We start from the raw sequence: 19,884 nt of genomic DNA, 5'->3' as shown, positions 1-19,884 counted from the left end.
ATGTTGGAGAAGATGTGGGAAAACTGAAACACTAATGCATTGTTGGTAGAATTGAGAACAAATCAAATCATTCTGGAAAGCAATTTGGAACTATGCCAAAGGGCTATGGAACTGTACATACCTTTTAATTCAGCAATGCCACTGCTAGGTCTGTATCCCAAAGAGATTAACAAAAAGGAAAGAGTCTCTTTTTGTAGAAAAACATTTATAAAAGCATTTTTTTGTGGTGGAAAAAATGGAAATTGAGTAAATGTATATCAATTGGGGAATGGATGAAAAAGATGGTGTGTATGATTGAGATGAAATACTACTGTGCTATCAAAAATGATGAGCAAAACAGTTTCCAAAAAACCTAGAGAGACTTATATGAACTGATGCAAAGTGAAGGGAACAGAACCAGGAAAACATTGTACATAGTAATAGCAGTATTATAATGACAATCAACTGTGAAAGACTTGGCTAGTCTGATCAATAAAATGATTCCAAATTCATAAGAACTCATGAAGAAAAATACTATCCACCTCCAGAGAAAGAATCTATAGAATATGAATGTAAATTGAAGTATTCAATTTTTCACTTCATTTTTTATGGCTTTTTCTTGATCTGTGTTTTCTTTTACAAACTGATCAATATGGAAATATGTTTTGTATGATTGTACATGTATAACCTACATCAAATTTCTTGCTATCTCAGGGGGTGGCCTAGGGAGAAAAAGAGAAAATTTGGAACCCCCAAGTTTAAAATTCAAGTTTTGTGTGGCAATTATGCCCCCAAAAGCATAGCACAAGTCTTTTGGGATCTAAGGCAATATTGAGATCTCGCCAATCTTGGCATCTTCTGAGAGCAGTAACTAAAGTCCCATCAGTTTCTCCCTTGGTTTTCAGAGGGCAGCCAAGGGAGAGAGACTTAGAAAAGTATATAACATATAGTACAATGCCATCACACAGCCATCTGACACCTAAACAAACATGGTCTTACATAACAATTATTCACATGAACAAATACATATATCAAAGTTTGAATGCATGTATGTGTATATGTAAAAATAAATTCCTCAAGACTGACCTCTAAATTGAAGTGTTTCTTATAAGATAGCTTCTCCCCCTCCTTGCCCCAGTATATGCTGTTATTTTTTTTCTGTTTAAGTTCTCTTCTGTTGCCTTATCTTAAGGTAGACATGATTCTGTGTTTTCAAAACCTATGATAGCAGACTCTGCATCTAAGAAGCTGGAAAGGCTTTGAATATTGTATATCTATCTTTCTTATGAGAATAAGAGTAGTTAAATTTGGAAAGGCCTACAGAGAGCAGGTTGCTTATTTTTTGAGGGGGAGGAGGTACAGCAACTTACCAAGAACAAGATGTGGAAGGAATAAGATCTCTATCTATGCAGGGATTACCTATGCCATGATAATACTATCCTGTGACAATCACAGGGAAGTCTCTCTTATTTTTTTTAAATATTTTATTCTGAACTTAAGAAATAAAACAAGCATTTCTAGAACACAGTAGAATAGAAAAAAAAGATGACTGCACATGAAACTGCAAATTTATTATGTACAAATTGCTATTCCTTTTAAACATACAGTAAAGTTATCATGTAATTTTATTTTGTTTTCTTTATTCCCCCTCACCCTGCAGCTACCATTAGACACAAATATAAATATATATACATATATTATATGTAAAATTCTATACATACTGAAAAATCAATTAATATTAATTACTTTTATTTATTTTTTAGTTTAATTTTTAAAGAACTCCTTTCTTTAGGAAAAGTTAGCCCTAACAGCCTAAGCCAGACTAATGCAGATAGTCTCCTAAGTGTAAGTTACCTATAGATTTACTGAACAAATCAATTGAGAAGAGTTTATCATTTAGTAGCAAATAATTTAGAGTAAGACATAATAAAATAATCACAGGATTACTCTTTTTAAATGCTAAATACTTGTTTCTAGCAGAAACGGGAGGTTGACAAAAGGTTGGGTTCCCTTTTCTGGCATCTGGATAAAGGTAAGTCAGAGGTTAAGTTCCTTTTTCCAGTCTTAGTGGATAAGCATTTTCTTTTTTTGAACTTAGAGTTGGTGTTCAGTAATGGAATCATCTAAAGAAGATGAAGAGTGACTGCTAACTACTGATTACAATTTCCTCTTTTCCAGTACTCTTTCTCATTACAAAATATGCCACCTATAAGGCAAGGACTTCTGGGTAGGATTAAGAAAACCTGGGAGAAGTTAACTAGTCAGATAACCCACCTTGTCCAATTAAATTGCCTTAAACAAGTTTCTGTATCTTTCTTATTCCTCTTTTCTCTCATAAAAATCAGGTCTGTAAATCACTCCTGGTCTCTGACCTTTGAGGAGTCAGGTGACCTGATTTGACATGCATATGCTAGCTTTGCAAATTAAATCATAGATGGCTCTGTAACTTTGCCATCAGTTTCATTTTTATTTAAGATAATTTACTTTAGCAATACTTCTATTTATCAGTTCTTTCTATGGATGCAGATAGCATTTTCCTTCATAGGTCCTTTGTAGTTAATTTGGGCATTTATAATGATCAAAATTATTTAGTCACTCAAAGTTGTTCTTAAAGCAATATTGTTGTTATTGTAGAAAACATTCTCTTTGTTCTGCTCATTTCACTCTTCATTATTTTGTGCAAATCTATCATGTTTTTCTAAGATAATCACACAAATCATTTCTTATAGTACAGCAGTATTCCAACATGATCATATGCCACCACTTGTTCAGACATTTCCCAGTTGATGAACATTCCCACAATCTCCAGTTCTTTGCCACAAGAGAGCTGCTATGAATATTTTAGAACATATAAATTCTTTTCTTTTATCTATAATTATCTTAAGAAACAGACCTCATAGTGATATTGCTGGGTCAAAGGGTATAGGCAGTTTAATAACTCTTTAGACATAACTGTTGATGCAGTTTTCAATGAATGACTCCAGGAGAAATGCCAGGAACAGAGCAGAAATCTATACACAATATTTGTCAATGTAACCAAGGCCTTTGATACTGTTAGTCATGAGGGCTGGTGGAAAATTATGGCAAAATCTGGGTACCCAGAGAAGTCTGTCAATATTGTAATCAGTTTCATAAGTTCACTTACCTTGGCATTATACTTCCCATGGATGTACATATTATTAATGAAGTTAATGCACACATTGCCAGAACTAGCTCAGTGTTTGGGAGGCTCCAAATGAAAGTGAGGGAGAGAAGAGGTATCAGACTGACTATCAAACTTAAGGTCTATTGAGTTGTGCTGACCTCCCTGTTGCATGCCTGTGAATCCTGGACAGTATACCAATACCATGCAAGAAAACTGAATCATTTCCATTTGAATTGTCTTAGGAAGATTCTGAAGATCATGTGGCAGGATAAGGTATTGGACACTGAGGTCCTTTCCCAAACTAAACTGCCAAGCATTCAAACTCTATCTCAGAGTAGTACAACACCAATGGGCTGGCCATGTTGTTCTAATTCCAAATGTATCCGTGCCTAAAAGCTTATTTTATGGAGAATTCACACAAACCAAGAGTTCAAATGGTGGGCAGAAATTATACAAGGACACTCACAAGGTCTCTCTGAAGAACTTTGGAATTGATTGTGTGACATGGGAAACACTTGTGCAGGACCACACAGTATGGTATGCCCTCATCAAAGAAGGTGCTGGGCTCTCTGAGCAAAGCAGAATTGAAGTAGCTCAGAGATGCTAGATGCACAGATTTAGAAAATCTATCCTAAATGTTCACACAGGCTATTTGTGCCTGATTTGTGGTAGAGCATTTCAAGCTTGAATTAGTCTGACCAGCCAGAGTCTGACACATAACTGGACTCTAATATAGTGACATCAATTTGGTTCTCTTTGAGAATGGCAAAGAACCAACCAGTGTCAGTTTCACAGCAGCATACTTGCATGGGTTCCTGATAATGGATGATGCTCTTGACCTTTTCCAGTCACCAATAGAGTGATGTAGGCTCTGTACTTGTCCCCATGCTTTTCAGCATGATGTTTTCAGCAGTGTTGTCAAATGGCTTCAACGAGGACAAAAATGGCATCAAGGTCAGCTACCACATTGATGGTAAAGTATTTAACTTGAAAAGGCTACAAGCCAAAAGTAAAGTAGAGGAAGAGTTGGTGCATGATTTTTGTTTGCAGATGACTGTACAATCAATGAAGCCTCTGAGATTGAGATGCAACAGAATATGGATCAATTTTCTGCTGCTTGTGCTAATTTTGACCTAACAATTAGCACCAAGAAAACAAAGGTTTTCCATGAATCAGCATCACATCTTCCATATGTGGAATCAATGATTATAGCAAATGAAGAAACACTGAATGCTGTGGATAAGTTCATTTATTTTGGTGGTATACCTTCTTGGGATATACACATAGATGGTAAGGTTGAAACACACATTGCCAGAACTGGCTCAGTGTTTGGGAGTGTCTGTAGGAAAGTTTAGGAGAGAAATATTAGACTACCTACCAAAATGAAGATATATAGAGCTGTCATGCAGACCTCACTGTTGTATGCCTGTGAAACCTGGACAATATACCAGTGCCATGCCAGGAAAATGAATCTCTCCTATTTGAATTGTCTTAGGAAGATTTTGAAGATCACCTGACAAAAAAATGACACTGAGGTCCTTTCTCAAACTAAGCTGCCAAGCACTAAAACTCTATCACAGAGAGTGTAATTATGATGAGCTGGCCATGCTGTTTCAGTGCCAAATGTAGATTGTCTAAAAGACAATTTTACAAAGAACTCACACAAGGCAAGTACACACATGTAGGTCAGAAGAGTAATACAAGGACACTCTCAAGACCTTCTGAAGAACTTTGGAATCAATTATGTGACATGGAAGAACAAAAGGATCACCCAACATGGCATGCCCACATCAAAGAAGGTGCTATGCTATATGAGCAAAGTAAAATTACAGTAGCTCTAAAAAAATATAGTTGAATACATTTACAGATATCTGTATTCCAAATGTTCATGTAGACTAATAGAGCTTTCCAAGCTTGAACTGGATTGATCAGTCACAGGCAAAAACACTGTGATGTTGATTTGACTCCAACATAGTGATGTCATTTTGATCTTCTTTGAGGAAGGACAACAACCAAGCAACCAACAAACCTATACCATGGCAATCATGGCTCGTTGAATTGCTAAAGCATAGACTATATAATGTTGCCTATATTTATATCTTCCTCAGTACAACTACATGGGCCCTGGTTTTTCTATTTGTTACTAATTAATAAAATCAGACCTCTCCAAAAAGGTATAGATTTCATTTTTAAGAAACTGGAGTAAAATTTATGATACCTAGGGAAAATTCTATTTAGAAAAATATTTATTAATCATCTACTAGTACAAGGCCCTGTACTAAGAATTAGAAATCTAGAGAACAAAATAAAATTCTCTTTTGAAGTCCTTGATTCTAAAATAAAATGATAAAACAGCAGACCAAATTAAATATTATCAACTAACTAGCAAACTTTCTTCAAACATAATTTATAGCCTTTAGAATTCACAGGTTTCCATTCTTACTCAAATTAATTTATAATCTTTAAATAAGAATTTTTTTACTTCAAGCTATATTTACTTTCTAACAATAAACATACACATTTCATAATTTCAATGGATTTATAGTACCAATGTACACTCCTTCCTCTTTCCATACAGATCATAACTCATACACGTCTTCTCATTCTTTGTGATTCTTATCCATAAATAACGCTTTTAAAAAAGAAAGATTCTGTGTCTATGCAAGTAATTTAGCAAACAAATAAAAAAGTATAGAAATAATAAAGATAAAATGTGCATGGGAACTCAGAAATCACCAGAAACAAATTAATTTATATGTCAAAAAACAAAAAAAAATTATTCCAGAACAAGGATGGATATAAAAATATTTTATAAAATAGTTTTTCACTGAAGTTAGAATTATCAAAACATTCATGATTTAGGACAGAATAGAAATAATAGTTAAGATAATATCAATTTATTTTTCTTAGTAAAAACCCACCTAATTTAGGAAAGAAAGCATTTTATTATAATAAAAATCATTGCCACAATGTAAATTTTGATTATATAACATGATAACACAAACTTAAATAATATAATTTAACATAACAAAGTATTATATGGGCAACAGGTTTTAAAACACAGAATATAGATATATTAGCAATGCACCTACCTTAAGAACATCTCCTTGTGCTAAGTGAAATGTTCTGGCAGAAATATTGATTCCCTTCCCTGCTTGTACCTGAATGCTATAAATGCACTCATGGTTGTTTTCATAGTTGAGAGGGTAATTAGGAGACAGCAAAATTCCTTCATTATTTGTTGCAGATGCGCCACATTCCGCTGCAAGTAAAACAGAATATTGAGGTATAGCTTAATAGAGAATATTAACATTTTTGAATAATGTAATGTATGGAAGTATAAATGCCTTTCAGTATATCATTAGCATTTCATGACACCTACAGCCTAAATGGAAAAAATAAAATAAAAAGTGCATAATGTGTATGTGATATGTTTCCTCAGAAAGCACAAAAGTATTCTTTTTAGAGTATTAGAACTAAGAAGAAAGGGAGAGGTAGGAAAGAGGAGAGAGGAATACAGCAGGAGAGAGGCAGGGAAGAAGAATAGATTTTTATCCTTTACAAATTATGGGATTAAGTTAATCACAACCAAATTATTTATCTTCTAATATTTTTGTAATGAGATTTAATTCAAGTGAGTTTACTATTTTGTTACTATTTTTGCCTCCTTTATACACCCTCCCCTTTCTCCTTTAGGAGAAATCCTAACCTTCTAAGACTGATCTGGAACACCTCAGGAAGCTTCTTAGTATTTTCAAAAGCTGCTAGAGAATTGTCAAAAAAGCATTAAAACATAACTTTTAATTTCTGTCATATTTTTCATGTTATTTTAGGGGAAAGATAATATTATTATATAACATATTGATAGAAATATATTATTATTGCTAATAATGCAGTAATTCTCTACATTTAGGAATAGAGTGTTCCCCAGAGGACTCACTAAATCCTGAACCTCTGGGCTGGATCTTGGAATATTTTTATTGGGAGACATCTGTGGTTTCTGAGGAATGAAAAGATCATTGAAAGGTTATTTTCAGTATATTAATGAGATGTAGGGCATGCTCATGTGGACATCAGAAATCACTTGAATGAGCTATTAATTACACAATGGCCTCATCAGCAGTCTTTATGCTTTACTAGTGTTACCACAGAAGAAAAATGTGTAGAAAACAATGTGTTTACATTATTGAACATTGAATGAGAGAAGTACATGGATTAGAACATTATGCCACTAGTTATACTGCCTTGAATTGTCTTCTAGGTAATCACAGTCTTATGTCAGAAGAAGAAGAAAAAGAAGTCATTACCTAGCCCCTTTTGTACTACTCAGAGGTATTGCATACTTGGGTATTTTCTGGGGGAGACACTGCAAGAACTGAAGGAAAGGACTTCACAGTATTAGATCAACTGGAAGCTGCTGGTCTAAATCTGTTAACTGAAATGTCCAGCTCTGTTAAGTTTCCATCAAACAGGAAAGTACGATGTAAGATACTTGAGGACACAAACTATTTTTGGTCCTGTATTCTCATACCTTAGTACAATGCCTAGCATCTGGACGTCTTGATGAGCTTTTATTAAATGAACTTAATGAACTCTTCTTAGTTGAATTGAAATATAGGAGTCATATAAGTCACCATGAAATGATTATAACACTCAGTACCTTGTGAAATCCAAAGAACTATCATGAATTCAAGACTTTCCTGAGTTTTGATGATCATTTGATGATTGTGAAGAACTATTCCATCATTAAAAAATTCCTCAGTTATCTCTCTTGGGAGAAACCAAAAGTAGAGAGCCACAAAGGAATTTGTGAGACTAAATTCCTAGTTCACAAAAGTCCTGGCAAGGTTGCTCTGTAGTCATTTAGAGTTACCTTCCTTATAGATTTATTAGTTTTTTAGGTTTAAAAAAAAAGTAACCAAAGTTTTCAAGTATTTTGTCAGTTACCACTTGCAGATTGACTGGTTTTGACTTTTGTCAGTCCAAGCAAATCCTTTGTGCCATACATCATAATCAGACTAGATGCCCAAGAAATAATTTTAAAACAAGATGACAGTTACAATGTTGAACCATTAGTTAATGACCAAAAAAGCAAGTGATCACTATTAAAGTCCCACACAATGTCAATTAGTTTTTTTTTTAATGAAAATGCTATTAAAAAGATTCATTACCATCTAATTTATAAATGAACACCCTAAAGAACACCATGCCTTTATATCTGACTTGCAATTTAAATTTCCTAGATGTGCTGTCTCCCCCAATTTAAATGTAAGCCTTTGGGGACCAGACCAGTCTTGCCATTTGTATCCTCAGGGCTTTGTAGAAAGAATGAGTTAAATAAGTGCTCTTTTACTCATACCAGAAGCCTACTTTGTTTATGAACTAGGAACTTATTGTTAAACAAAAACAAAAACATTATCCCATCAAAGATTTGGAGTTATTGGTCTTAAAATTAGGTGTCTTTGAAAAGTAGAAAGTATATAGATACAGACTTTGTTTTCAGACAGTAGCTACCATGGGCAACTAGTAGTAGAGTAGTGATTATAGGTTAAAGAGAAGCAAACGGTTATGACTCATATATCAGAAACCATAGCAATCCCTATAGAAAGAGTAAAAGTGATTTGTGGCATGAGGGGAACAGGGCTTCTGACATGGGAAATTTAAAAGTAAATCATAACACTTGTCAACACAGGCAAAAATACAACCAATTAAACAGAGCAGTTGATAGCACAATGAATAGAGCAAAAAACTTAAGAGTCATGAAGATTTGAGTTCTAATACTGCCTCAAATAATCACTAGCTTCGTAACCCTGGGCAAGTCACTGAAACTCTCTGTGCCTCAGTTTTCTAATCTGTAAAAGGGAAAGAATAATAGTTCCTGCTTCCCAGTGTTGATGTGAGGATAAAATTAGATAATATTTGTAAAGTACTTTGAAAATCATAAAGCACTATATAATTTTAATTATATTATTGTTCTTGTTACTGACAAAATGAATCTGAAGATAAAGGTCTATGAGTAGTAGCAATACAGCCAAGAAAAAGGAAAATTTCTAAAGCAGTAGAATATGTATGCCCTATAATGCAAACTATTACATAATATAGAATGTTACTTAATACAACTGATATAATAAAGTTATATAATAATCAGTAAACATTTACCAAATGCTAAATATGTATCAGATACTCAGCTAAGCATTGGGGATACAAAGAAAAAGAAATTATAGCCCCTGATCAAGTAGAGCTATTAATATAATGGGAGAAAAAAGAAGTAACAACTATGGATACAACAACTATATAGAAAATAAGTTGGGAATAATAAAAATAATAAAAAGAAGAAAAGCACTAGAATTAAGAGGGATAGAAAAACTTGTAGAAGGCGGAATTTTAGTTGGGACTCAAAGGAAGCCAGGAGGAAGAGCATTTTGGGTATAGGGAACAATCAGAGAAAATGTCTGCAGTTAGGACATGAATGTCATGAGGAAAGCAAGGAGGCAAGTGTCACATATGCCATGTTTAAGCTATGACTATACTTCCATTGTTAACAATGTCATAAGCTTTACTCTCTCCTTTTTGAGCGTGAGTCGGAACTAAATGCTAACTTTTATTTTTTTAGTTTCTAAGGATGGGGGAAATACACACACACACACACACAAGCATATATGCAAACAAAGATAGATATTTGAGAATATCTTTTTGGAATCCATTATTCCCAGTTAGGGGGAGGAAGGTAGTATTGCAAGTGGGAAATCTATTACTTGAATTTGATAATGATGAATATAAAAAGAAGATCCTTTGAGGGTTGAATAGGAAGTGTTATATAGTCATCTAGTAGAGGGAATGCTAGACTTGGAGTCCAAAAGAACTGAGTTCAAATTTGAATGCAAATACTTTATAGCTGTGTGACTTTGGCAAATCACGTAATCCTTGTCTGTCTCAGTTTTCCTCTAGTGTAAAATGGGGATAATATCTATTTTACAGGTTGTTGTAAGGATCAAATGAGATAACATTTTTAAAGGGATGTGGAAACTTTGACATTCTCTATGAATGCTAGTCAATATTATTATTGATATTGTTACAGTCATCTGGAAAGAATTGTAGAGTAATGCTGTCAGATCTAAGTGAAAACAAATCAAAGGACTCCAATACAACCCCTCCATGGTCCAATAACTCAAAAAGTGCTCTAAGTTGGCAAGGAGAGTGATCAATGGGAAGCAGTGAAGCAAAACTGAGGTCAGCAAAAGAACTGAGAAGTGCCCATAGTAGCTGTTGGGAATGGAAGGCAATGGTAGCAAAGCTATGAAAAACTGTGATACATTGGAAATAGTGTTGGCCTTGGAGTCCAAAAGACCTGAGTTCAAATTTGGTCTCAGATACTTAGTAGCATGTGACCCTGGGCAAGTCAAAACTCTGTTTGCTTCAGTTCCTCATCTGTAAAATAAGCTAGAGAAGGAAATGGAATACCACTCCAGTATCTTTGCCAAAACAAACAATACCCAAATGGGGTAGTAAAGAGTCAAACATGACTGAAAACGACTGCACAGAAAGAATGTAATGCAGAACTAACAGCTTATACCAGTGAGTGAAAAGGAAGAGCAAACACTGACCTTCCCTGGCTTTAAACACCCTCCCATTGTCTTCCAGTATAATTATAAGTGACAAGAGTTTTACATTGGTCTCTGGAGAGAAGGTGGCTCCTTTACGTGTGAAAGAGTGATGATTGAACTCTCTGGTTTTGGATGGGAGTTATGTTTATAACCATCGCCTAAAACTAAATTAAGGAGAAAAATTTTTAAAAGACAGTAAACATGAAGAATATGACTAAAAATAATCTCTAGTATAATGTAGAGGAAAATGTTCTGTATTTGCAGTAAGTAGTCCTGCACTTGACTCCAAGTGCTGCTATTTACTAGTTCTATATTTACTAGTAGCCATATGTAATGACAAGAAGGAGGAGGAGGAGGAGGAGAAGAAAAAAAATAAGGATAATATGATAATAATAATTCCTTAGCATTTACATAGCACTTTAAGGTTTGTAAATAACTATATATGTTATTTTATTTCTGTGACAACACTGGGATGTAGGGGATATTTTAATCTCTATTTTGTAGAAGAGAAAACTGAAGCAGAGAGGTTAAGTGATTTGTCCAGGGTCATGTTGCTAGTAATGTCTTAGAAATTTTTTGGACTCTGATCTTGCTGATCTGAAATTCAGTGCTGTACGGAATTGTGAAACCTAGCCACAAGCTATTTAATCCTTTGAGTCTCAGTTTACTTATCAGAAAAATACAATTATTATACATACCTTACAGAGTTATTTTAAGGAGAACATTTTGAGAAACTCAAAACATTCTAAAAACATATTCTATTATTAATACAAAAATTAAGATTTTACCCATCTTTGAGACAAAAATATTTGAAGGTTAATTACCAGTGATAACATCAGACAATTATGTACACATTCAATAATTGTATTTGCAGTAACGGTGGGGGTTAAATTAAAAAGTCACTTATTTTTCCACACCCTTAAAGTAAAAACAGAATAACAGCAAATAACAGAATTATATGCCCTGATACTTTATCCACATGAGAATACCTTTTTTTAAAATTTTGACTCAATAAAAAACTTTAGACTAGGTATGAAAAATAATAAAAAAGTTCTTGTAAACACCTGAATGAAATAAAGTAATGATATACAGGAAGTATATTTGGAAAAGTTTTAGAGATTAGGTTGTGCTCCCTGGAGGCTGTATATAATCAGCAAGATAGAATGGATTGAACATTCAATTGTGTGAAAGTAGAAAGAAGAGAAACCAGCCATAGCATTCAAGATTCTGAGAAGGAATCATTTAAGGGAGGCAGAAGAAAAAACAAATAAACATACTCTAGGCCTCAGTCTAAGTTTCCTCTACATCTACCTCTTGGATAGAGGGTACCTTAGGAACTTTTAAAGGATTTTGGATTTTTCACAGACTTCCTAGCAGAGTCTCCAAGACAACAGTGTCTGACTGTAATATCAGTTTTTAGAGCCAAGGACAAATTAAACACACTTTAAAAAAGGTGGCTTCCTGACTCTATTGATATCTCATTAGAAAAGTTCTTCTACAGGCTAATGGAGCAAATACAATAGAATCTTGAAAGTTAAGAGGGTGGGAACACCTGAGAATAGTTAAGGAAGAAAGTAAGACCACTGCAGGAGGGTCACACCCAGACACAAAGGCATCAGGTGTGGTTGACCCTCACCAAAGATTATATATGTCCACTTCCCTAAGACCAACCAGCTTTATTAGATTATTTTTACCAATAGGTTTATCATAATCAGATGGTTTCCTTGGCCATGGAAATCCAAGAAACATAAAAAAATGCAAAACATACCTCCTATCTCTGCAGTGACACAGTAGCAAAGTGGTACAAAAGGCATTAGGGCGCTACGAACCTCATATTTTCCAAACAGTCTATAAACAGCAAAATAACTGTTGATATTCTATAAGTGAAATATTTGTCCAGTAACTAAGTAATTGAATTAACACATGAACTAAATTATATCAGTCAGGTTTATTGCTGTAAATTGAACTAGAAGACAAAAATCAAGTTGCCACTAAGAGGAAAGATGGCTTAAAGGTTTTACTTAGAAAAGCAAAAAAAAGTAATAATAATAAAAATATTTTGTGGATTTGGTTTTATTCAATCTAAATTCAAAAAGAAATATCACTTCATGAGTCATCTGGTCTTTGTGTACCCCAATGGTCATAGCTAAAAATTAACACCTTGAAAATAATTGCCACTGAAGCACCAACATCTGCTATAAAAAATAAAGAGGTAGAGAAATTTTATAAAAACTTAAGGAAAGATTGTAAAATTAGTAAATACATATTTAATATTTTGTGACTTCAATGATACAGAGGGAGAAAAAATTTAAAAATGGAAAAATTTCAGAAATTTTAAGAGTAAAAATTAAAAGAGGATAAAGTTTTTTTAGACTACACAAATGTTTTTTTTTTTTTTTTGGTAAATATCATGAAAAGTTTCATCTCGGAGGAGGTGCTAGCCATCATAGGATCAAATTACATCAGAAAAAAATCCAGCGGTGGCCAGGTGGCACAGTAAATAAGAGTACTGGCCCCGGTGTCGGGAGACCCGGGATCGGTTCCGGCCTCAGATACTTGACACCCACACAAAATAACTGGCTGTGTAACCTTGAGCAAGTTACTTAACCCCAATTGCTTAAAAAAAAAATTCAGCTAGAAATATTTCAAGATGGGAAATGATTGGCTAGTGATTTGAAAGTCAGAATCTTGACTTAAGCTATGCCAGACACGGTCATACATTATGAATAAGTATTGAGAGCACTAAAGAAAACAAAAATGGAAAGAGTGGCTGGATGAAACCAAGGATACACAGATGAGGTAGGTCCATACTTAGGGGTAACACAATTTTGAAAGCATTAAGAAGCTTTTCTCAAGATTTCTGAAAGAGGATAAAAATCTGGAAAAAATCTTAGACATTATTTTTCTCCTTTCCCCCTCAACTATCAGGAAATATCAATAACTGTTGACACACGTTTTGCTTCCCATTTCATAATAACAATTTATATGACCTCACATTCAAATAACACTTTAAGGTTTGTAAAGTGTTTTACATATATTACCTTATATTGTTTTCTTAACCTACCTTAGTAGGTGTTGTTATCATGCTCATTTAATGAATGAGGAAACTGAGGTTGAAAAAGGTTAAGTGACTTCCCATAGGTCACTCAGTAAGTATATGAGGCAGCATTTGAATCCAATTTTTGCTTTTTCCAGACATAGCACTCTATCCACTACACCATCCATACCAGATTTTACACACAATTACTCACTTGAGGAACACTGAGAAAGGAGCAGGCAGAATTTCACAAATTTATATACAATAGTAGATGATACCTTTACAAGCATTTATATGACTGTAGAGAATACCACATTCCATTGTGCCTTTTGGATTTGGTTGGTTTGTTTATTTAGCAGAACAAAACATTTGATTTAGTATAGCAAAATTCTACCTTAGAAACTCTTTTCCAAAATGATGTCTCGCTTGAAGGTATCAAAATATTTCAGGATTACTTGAAAGATGTAACTGTTAGTTAACACTTTCATTCAGGGATTCTTCAATTTTTGAGTCACAGACCCCTTTGCCACTATGATAAATCCTAGGACTCCCTGTTCAGAATAATGATTTTAAATATTTAAAATATATGAATTATTGTTTGTCCTTTATTCTCAAAAAGGACCAGTGATATCATGTGAGTGATTAGTTAAAATTATGATTTTTTCCATTCTAAGTTTATTAACACCCTGAAATCTATCTACAAAATCCCTTAGAGTTCTATGGACCTCAGGTTAAGAATCTGTTGACCAGTGAAAACCAATTTAACTGGTACAACTTTTATCCCCCTAGTAAATGTGAATGCCAATGATAATAAACCTATAGACTGGACATTACCCTTACCCCCACCTTTTTATGGATTGGCACAAATAAAGGTAAGTTTCCAACTTCCTTGGCTTTTACCCTTCACTCCTTATTAGGCATTAAGAAAATATCCTTATTTCACTTGTCTCAGCCATATTAATATCTTCCTTTATCAATGGTCATCTCCTATTGGTGCCAACTGACTCTTCATCTAAAACTAAGCATAAGTTTGACCTTTGATGGGATCTGGGCCTTGAATCAGTGACAAGAGTTATTGCATGTTTCATTTTCTAATGCTACTCCACTGTATGAAGTCACTGGATAGGGGTGAGAGTTATGAAGAATACACTAAGATTGTTTCCTGTTGGCATTTCTTCTCCTCTTGGGAGTAGTACTAGAGTTTTGTTAACTGCTAACATCTGACTCTCCTAATCTTCATCTGAAGTCTTTTGTACCAAAGAATCCATATCAAATGTGATGTGACATAAACAGAAAGATATAGGCTTGCTAAAGGTGTTTGCCATCATCATATTCAGCACAAAGTCAACTGAAGGATTGCTAGAGTTGTATTCCAAATGTTCCTATTCTGACATATTGCATTAGCTATGTCAAGACCAGAATATCATTAGGCATCCTAAAGAGGATCCATAATTACTCAAAATATGTAAGACTAATATTCACAAAGGTAAAAGCAAATGGATGAAGAATAGCCACTGTCAAAATGGCATGCAATTGGATAGAAAATCCATAGGTACTTCAACAGATAGTTAATTGGGCCCAGATATAGAACAAGAGGAGGAATGCAGGATGTATTGGCCTTGTGAAATTATTCAGAGCCTTTAAGGACCTTAAACTTGTCCTTGAAACAAAGGTCCATCTTTTTTCTGTATTTCTGTATGACTCTGTGTAATTACATAACACTATCTCTGAAGAACTGAAACCACAGGTCAACCAAATAGTGATGTAGTGACCCACTGTGTGAGAGAATATGTTATATCACATTACCAAGTAAGAAGTGGGCAGGAAAAAAGGTGTATGACTAAAATGGAGGGGATTCAGTCACACAGAAAAAGGAAGACAGATGGACAACCTGAGTGCTCCATATGTATTCTTATCAAATGAAGAGATCTGAAGGAAGGTCCTTAGAATCTAGGGGTGAGTTACTTATATGAGACACTGGCAAGTTGCAAATGATGGGTGTGAGATTTTAGTATACAAATAAATTAGATCACATATTCATAGAAATATGGAAATAAGAAACAAGTATTCTTTCAACAACTGCTTTGAATTGCAATAAAAATCATGGAGAAAGTTTAATATTTCTTATAAAAATGCCCTCTCCTAGATGGTTATACAATATTTATGCACTGAGATTACAAAAGAATTTTAAAACTTCTAATTAGATATTATTAGAAAGGATTGAAAATACAGTTTCAACAAGGCAAAACTAATATTCTAAAGATTGTTAATTACTGAAGAATTATAGTAAAAACATTTTTTTTTTCAAAATGAATCGTTTCTTCCTTCATTGGTCTTTAACAAATTTCTGAAAAATCATTCCAGGCAGTGGATTATGAACTTCCTTTAGTGAAGTGAAAATGTACAATGCCTGTGTTGTATATAGAGAGAGGCAAATTTTCAGTGTGTTTACACAGAAACTTAGTACTACTCTTTCATAAATAGAGATGTAGTTTTGAAAAATGGATATCATCATCCAGTTTAGGAGGGATTAAAAAATTGTTTCCCTATTGAATCTTCTTGGCTAGGTTGATGAGTCAATACTCCCCAGATAGTGAAACACTAACACATTTATTTAGATTGTTAGAAAATTTCAAAAAGTTCTAAAATCTGCCCATACAATTCTCTCAACAAATAAGCTCTGCTTTTAAATAAAAAGACTTCTGAAATCTGTTTATTATTTTTTTAAGTTAGGGTGATTTAGGCTAAAACTCACAAATTAACATTAAAATTCTCTTTATATGAAGCAAATAGTCATTTATCTAATTTTCCATTTTTTGCTTTCAGTTTCTAAGTAATTTTACCTGTCAAAAGAAGGGATAGACACCAGATCATTATCTAACCTTTTATATGGAATTTATTGATCACTCTCCAAAAGTATTACCTGACCACTAAGTTATTGATTTTACATGTCTCAAATTTACTCTCTTTAATGGGGGTTAAATGAAGAAACAAACAGTGTTACTGCCCTGTATTGAATAAAAAAGCTATCTCTCTTAGTCTTGTACTTCTCACAGTTGGATGGGAGAAAAGCTTTTCTTGGGCTTATCAGAATCATTCAATAGAACTCCTCAAAGATTTATTCAGTAAAAGTACTCATTTTTATTTGTAATTCCATTTTAGCTAAACTCTGTGTGGCTTATAAAATACATTTTTTATTTCAACTTAAAATACATATAATATTATCATATACTATCTGGTCATTAGATTTTCTAAGGAGTTTATTTTCTTTTTTAAAGCTTTAATACATATTAAGTAATACATTATTAAAATAGATAAATAAAAATAACTAGATACCATCAGTGAATACATCAGAGAATCTATGATTTCATCAATATAGACATTCCTTCCATTACTTATTCAATGTACCCTCCTCTTGTTATTGTTTCTCATAATAATGATAATAATAATAGCTAACATTTACACAGTACTTATTATGTGTCACTTAACAACCTCAGGAAAACGAGGGTATAGAAATATTAACTGGTTTCTCCAGGGACACAAAACTAGTGAACATGAAGTAGGGCCTAGCTCTACAGTCCCTATTACAGAGTTCTTTCCTCTTGACTGCATAATACAATTTGAAAAAAAGGGTAATTAGTGTTTTGGGATTTTTAGTAAAAAAGTAAATTTAGATTTCTCAAACAGGTTTTCTGATAACTGTTGGGTTTCTAATAAAAAAGGGTTCTTTATTTATTTGCTAGAATTTTATTTGGTTGTTAGAGAATTTATAGGGACAGGTGTATCAAACGGGGTTGCAGGCATGGCCAGGACACTGGTCTCAGGCACCCAGGGGGCCTGTAAACGGCAGATAAAGTCGTCCTGTTGGGCAACAGCATGGTTCACCCAGAAGGGGATGTAGGGAGAAAAGCCTTGGTGGCAGATGGGATTCCCAGAAGGGCACTAGGTTCTTTATTTATTTGAGAAGGCAATGTGGCAAGGAGGAAACAGCACTGGATTCTGAGCCAGTGTTCAAATATTACTTCTGCTTCCTGAGTGACCTTAGACAATTTATTTTTAAACACTCTGAATCTCAGTTTACCCAAATGGAAAATTAAAGGGTTGACATATTTGGTATCTACAATCCTTTCCAGCTCTTAATTCTACCATCCTATTGTTGATAGGTGAAGGGACAAGCCTGGACCTGTGATTTCACTGATAGAACTCTCGGATGAGGAAATTCCCTATACTAATGCAGGTTAGCACCTTCTTTGTCACATATAGTGTTAAGGATTTGCCTAGAGCAGGGGTCTGCAAAAATTTCCATAGAGACAGATAATAAATATGAAATTAAAAAATATATATATATATATTTTTTGTAAAACAGGTCTACTAATTAGGAGTACAGAATTCTATTGGAAGGTAGGATAACATTTTGGTTAACCGAGGTTCATTGTTAGTGTTTCCTATTCTCAAAATCAATTGCAAATGTTTATCTGTAATTACTGATTTATAATATTTCATGTATTCAAGCTTTGAAAACTTATTTTCACATAGATGTAATTTGTTCAATATTAATATCAAATCATTAGCACATAATCTTTAATTTAGTCAAAAAGCTAATAATCAAAAGTTTATTTTCTTTGGATACATTTCTTCATCTGATACTATTAAACATGATTTAACTGATCATTAGTACAAGTGACTTTGCTATTCTGATCAAAAAACTTATGCTGAAAAATGTTTTCCACCTTCAGAGACAGAACTGACAGAGTCTGAGTGCAGACTGAAGTATGTTTTTACTTTTGTTACTTCTCTTGCTTTTTTTGGCAACATGACTAATATGGAAATGTTTTGCATGATTTCACATGTATAACTGATATGTTTTTTGCCTTCTCAATGAATGGTGAGGAAGGAGACTGAGGAATAAAATTAAGAACTCAAAAAAATTTTTTAAAAATGAAAAATAATTGATTTGATAAAAAATAAATACTACAATTTACCATCAGTAAATTGCTTTCATAGCTTGGCTAACAATGGGCTACTCTAAAACTTAATTTGGCTATGACTTTGTAATTTTATTTTTGTCAAAAACATTTTTATTGTGACAACATTCTGCTTTACATTTTCTCATTTTTTTGACTGTTACTTTAATGTAAGTTGGGAATATTGTGGTAAGTGCTTAGTCTGATAATGTTAATATAGATTGTATTTTTTCACCTAGTTATAATATTGAATAATAAACACAATGCTTTGCCATCTAATTCTATAACAAAATAACCCAAACTAAAACAGTGCCTTAAAAGCACTTTACTCTACTTTTTTCCTTTTGATATGACAGATACGCACTGGTAATAAAAAAGTGTTATTGTATGGCAATACACATCCATTTGAAATGTTGTTGAGTTATAACTGTATCACTGTGAATTGTAGTGCTCTCAACAACAGCACAAAGTGATGGAGGAGCCATATCACAATTATCCTACACTGTTGGGAGCACAAAAGTAGCCATAGACAATACGTAAACAAATGAACATGGCTGTCTTCCAATAAAACCATTTATGGTCACAAATTTAAATTTCCCAAAATTCTCATGTGTCATGAGGTGTTATTCTTTTGATTTTTCAACTGTTTACAAATGTAAAAATCATTCTTAGTTCCCAATCCCTAATGGTCCTCCTGGGTTCTTGGTTTGCCAGTTCCTGACCTAGGCCACAAAGACGTTAAAGGACTTACCACATGTAACAAAAGTATATGTGCTAGAGGTGGGACTTGAACCCAGGTCTTATAGGATAAACAATGCAAAATCTAAGTTTATTTTCAGCTGCATATCTCTGGGCTTCGTTGTTCACTGGCTCCAAATCATGCTTGGCCTAAAGTCTCAAAAAGAAAGATGCAGGACCTTTTCTGCTTGGTCTAAGAACTATTTTGCTACCGTTAGTATCAGATGCTACTCTCTGAATATAGTTGTTGTTCAATCATTCAGCCATATCTGACCCATCTTGACACCATAGACTATGCATAGCTATCCATGGGGTTTTCATAACAAGGATATTGCAAAGGTTTGTCATTTCCTCTTCCAGTGGACACAGCTGATTCTTTTGTCAAGCAATCATAGGTTAAGTAATTTGCCCAAAGTC

At 33.7% G+C, this 19,884-nt stretch overlaps 1 protein-coding gene across 1 annotated transcript in view; it reads right to left on the bottom strand.

The window, feature by feature from the left end:
• The window catches only part of CSMD3 (CUB and Sushi multiple domains 3), a 795,885-nt gene that overhangs the window by 407,256 nt on the left and 368,745 nt on the right, over positions 1-19,884 (bottom strand). Inside the window, exon 15 of the mRNA XM_069081309.1 lies at positions 6,217-6,386. Within this exon, the coding sequence (XP_068937410.1) occupies positions 6,217-6,386 (170 nt within the window). The remainder of the gene's footprint in view (positions 1-6,216; positions 6,387-19,884) is intronic.

This window comes from Petaurus breviceps, unplaced genomic scaffold (assembly GCF_028583685.1).
Source record: "Petaurus breviceps papuanus isolate PSGF00001 unplaced genomic scaffold, PetGlider_PUasm1.0 98, whole genome shotgun sequence".
In the NCBI taxonomy this organism is placed as follows: Eukaryota; Metazoa; Chordata; class Mammalia; order Diprotodontia; family Petauridae; genus Petaurus; species Petaurus breviceps.
The sequence above is the reverse complement of the archived record's forward strand: the minus strand, read 5'-3'. Positions and strand labels throughout refer to the sequence as shown.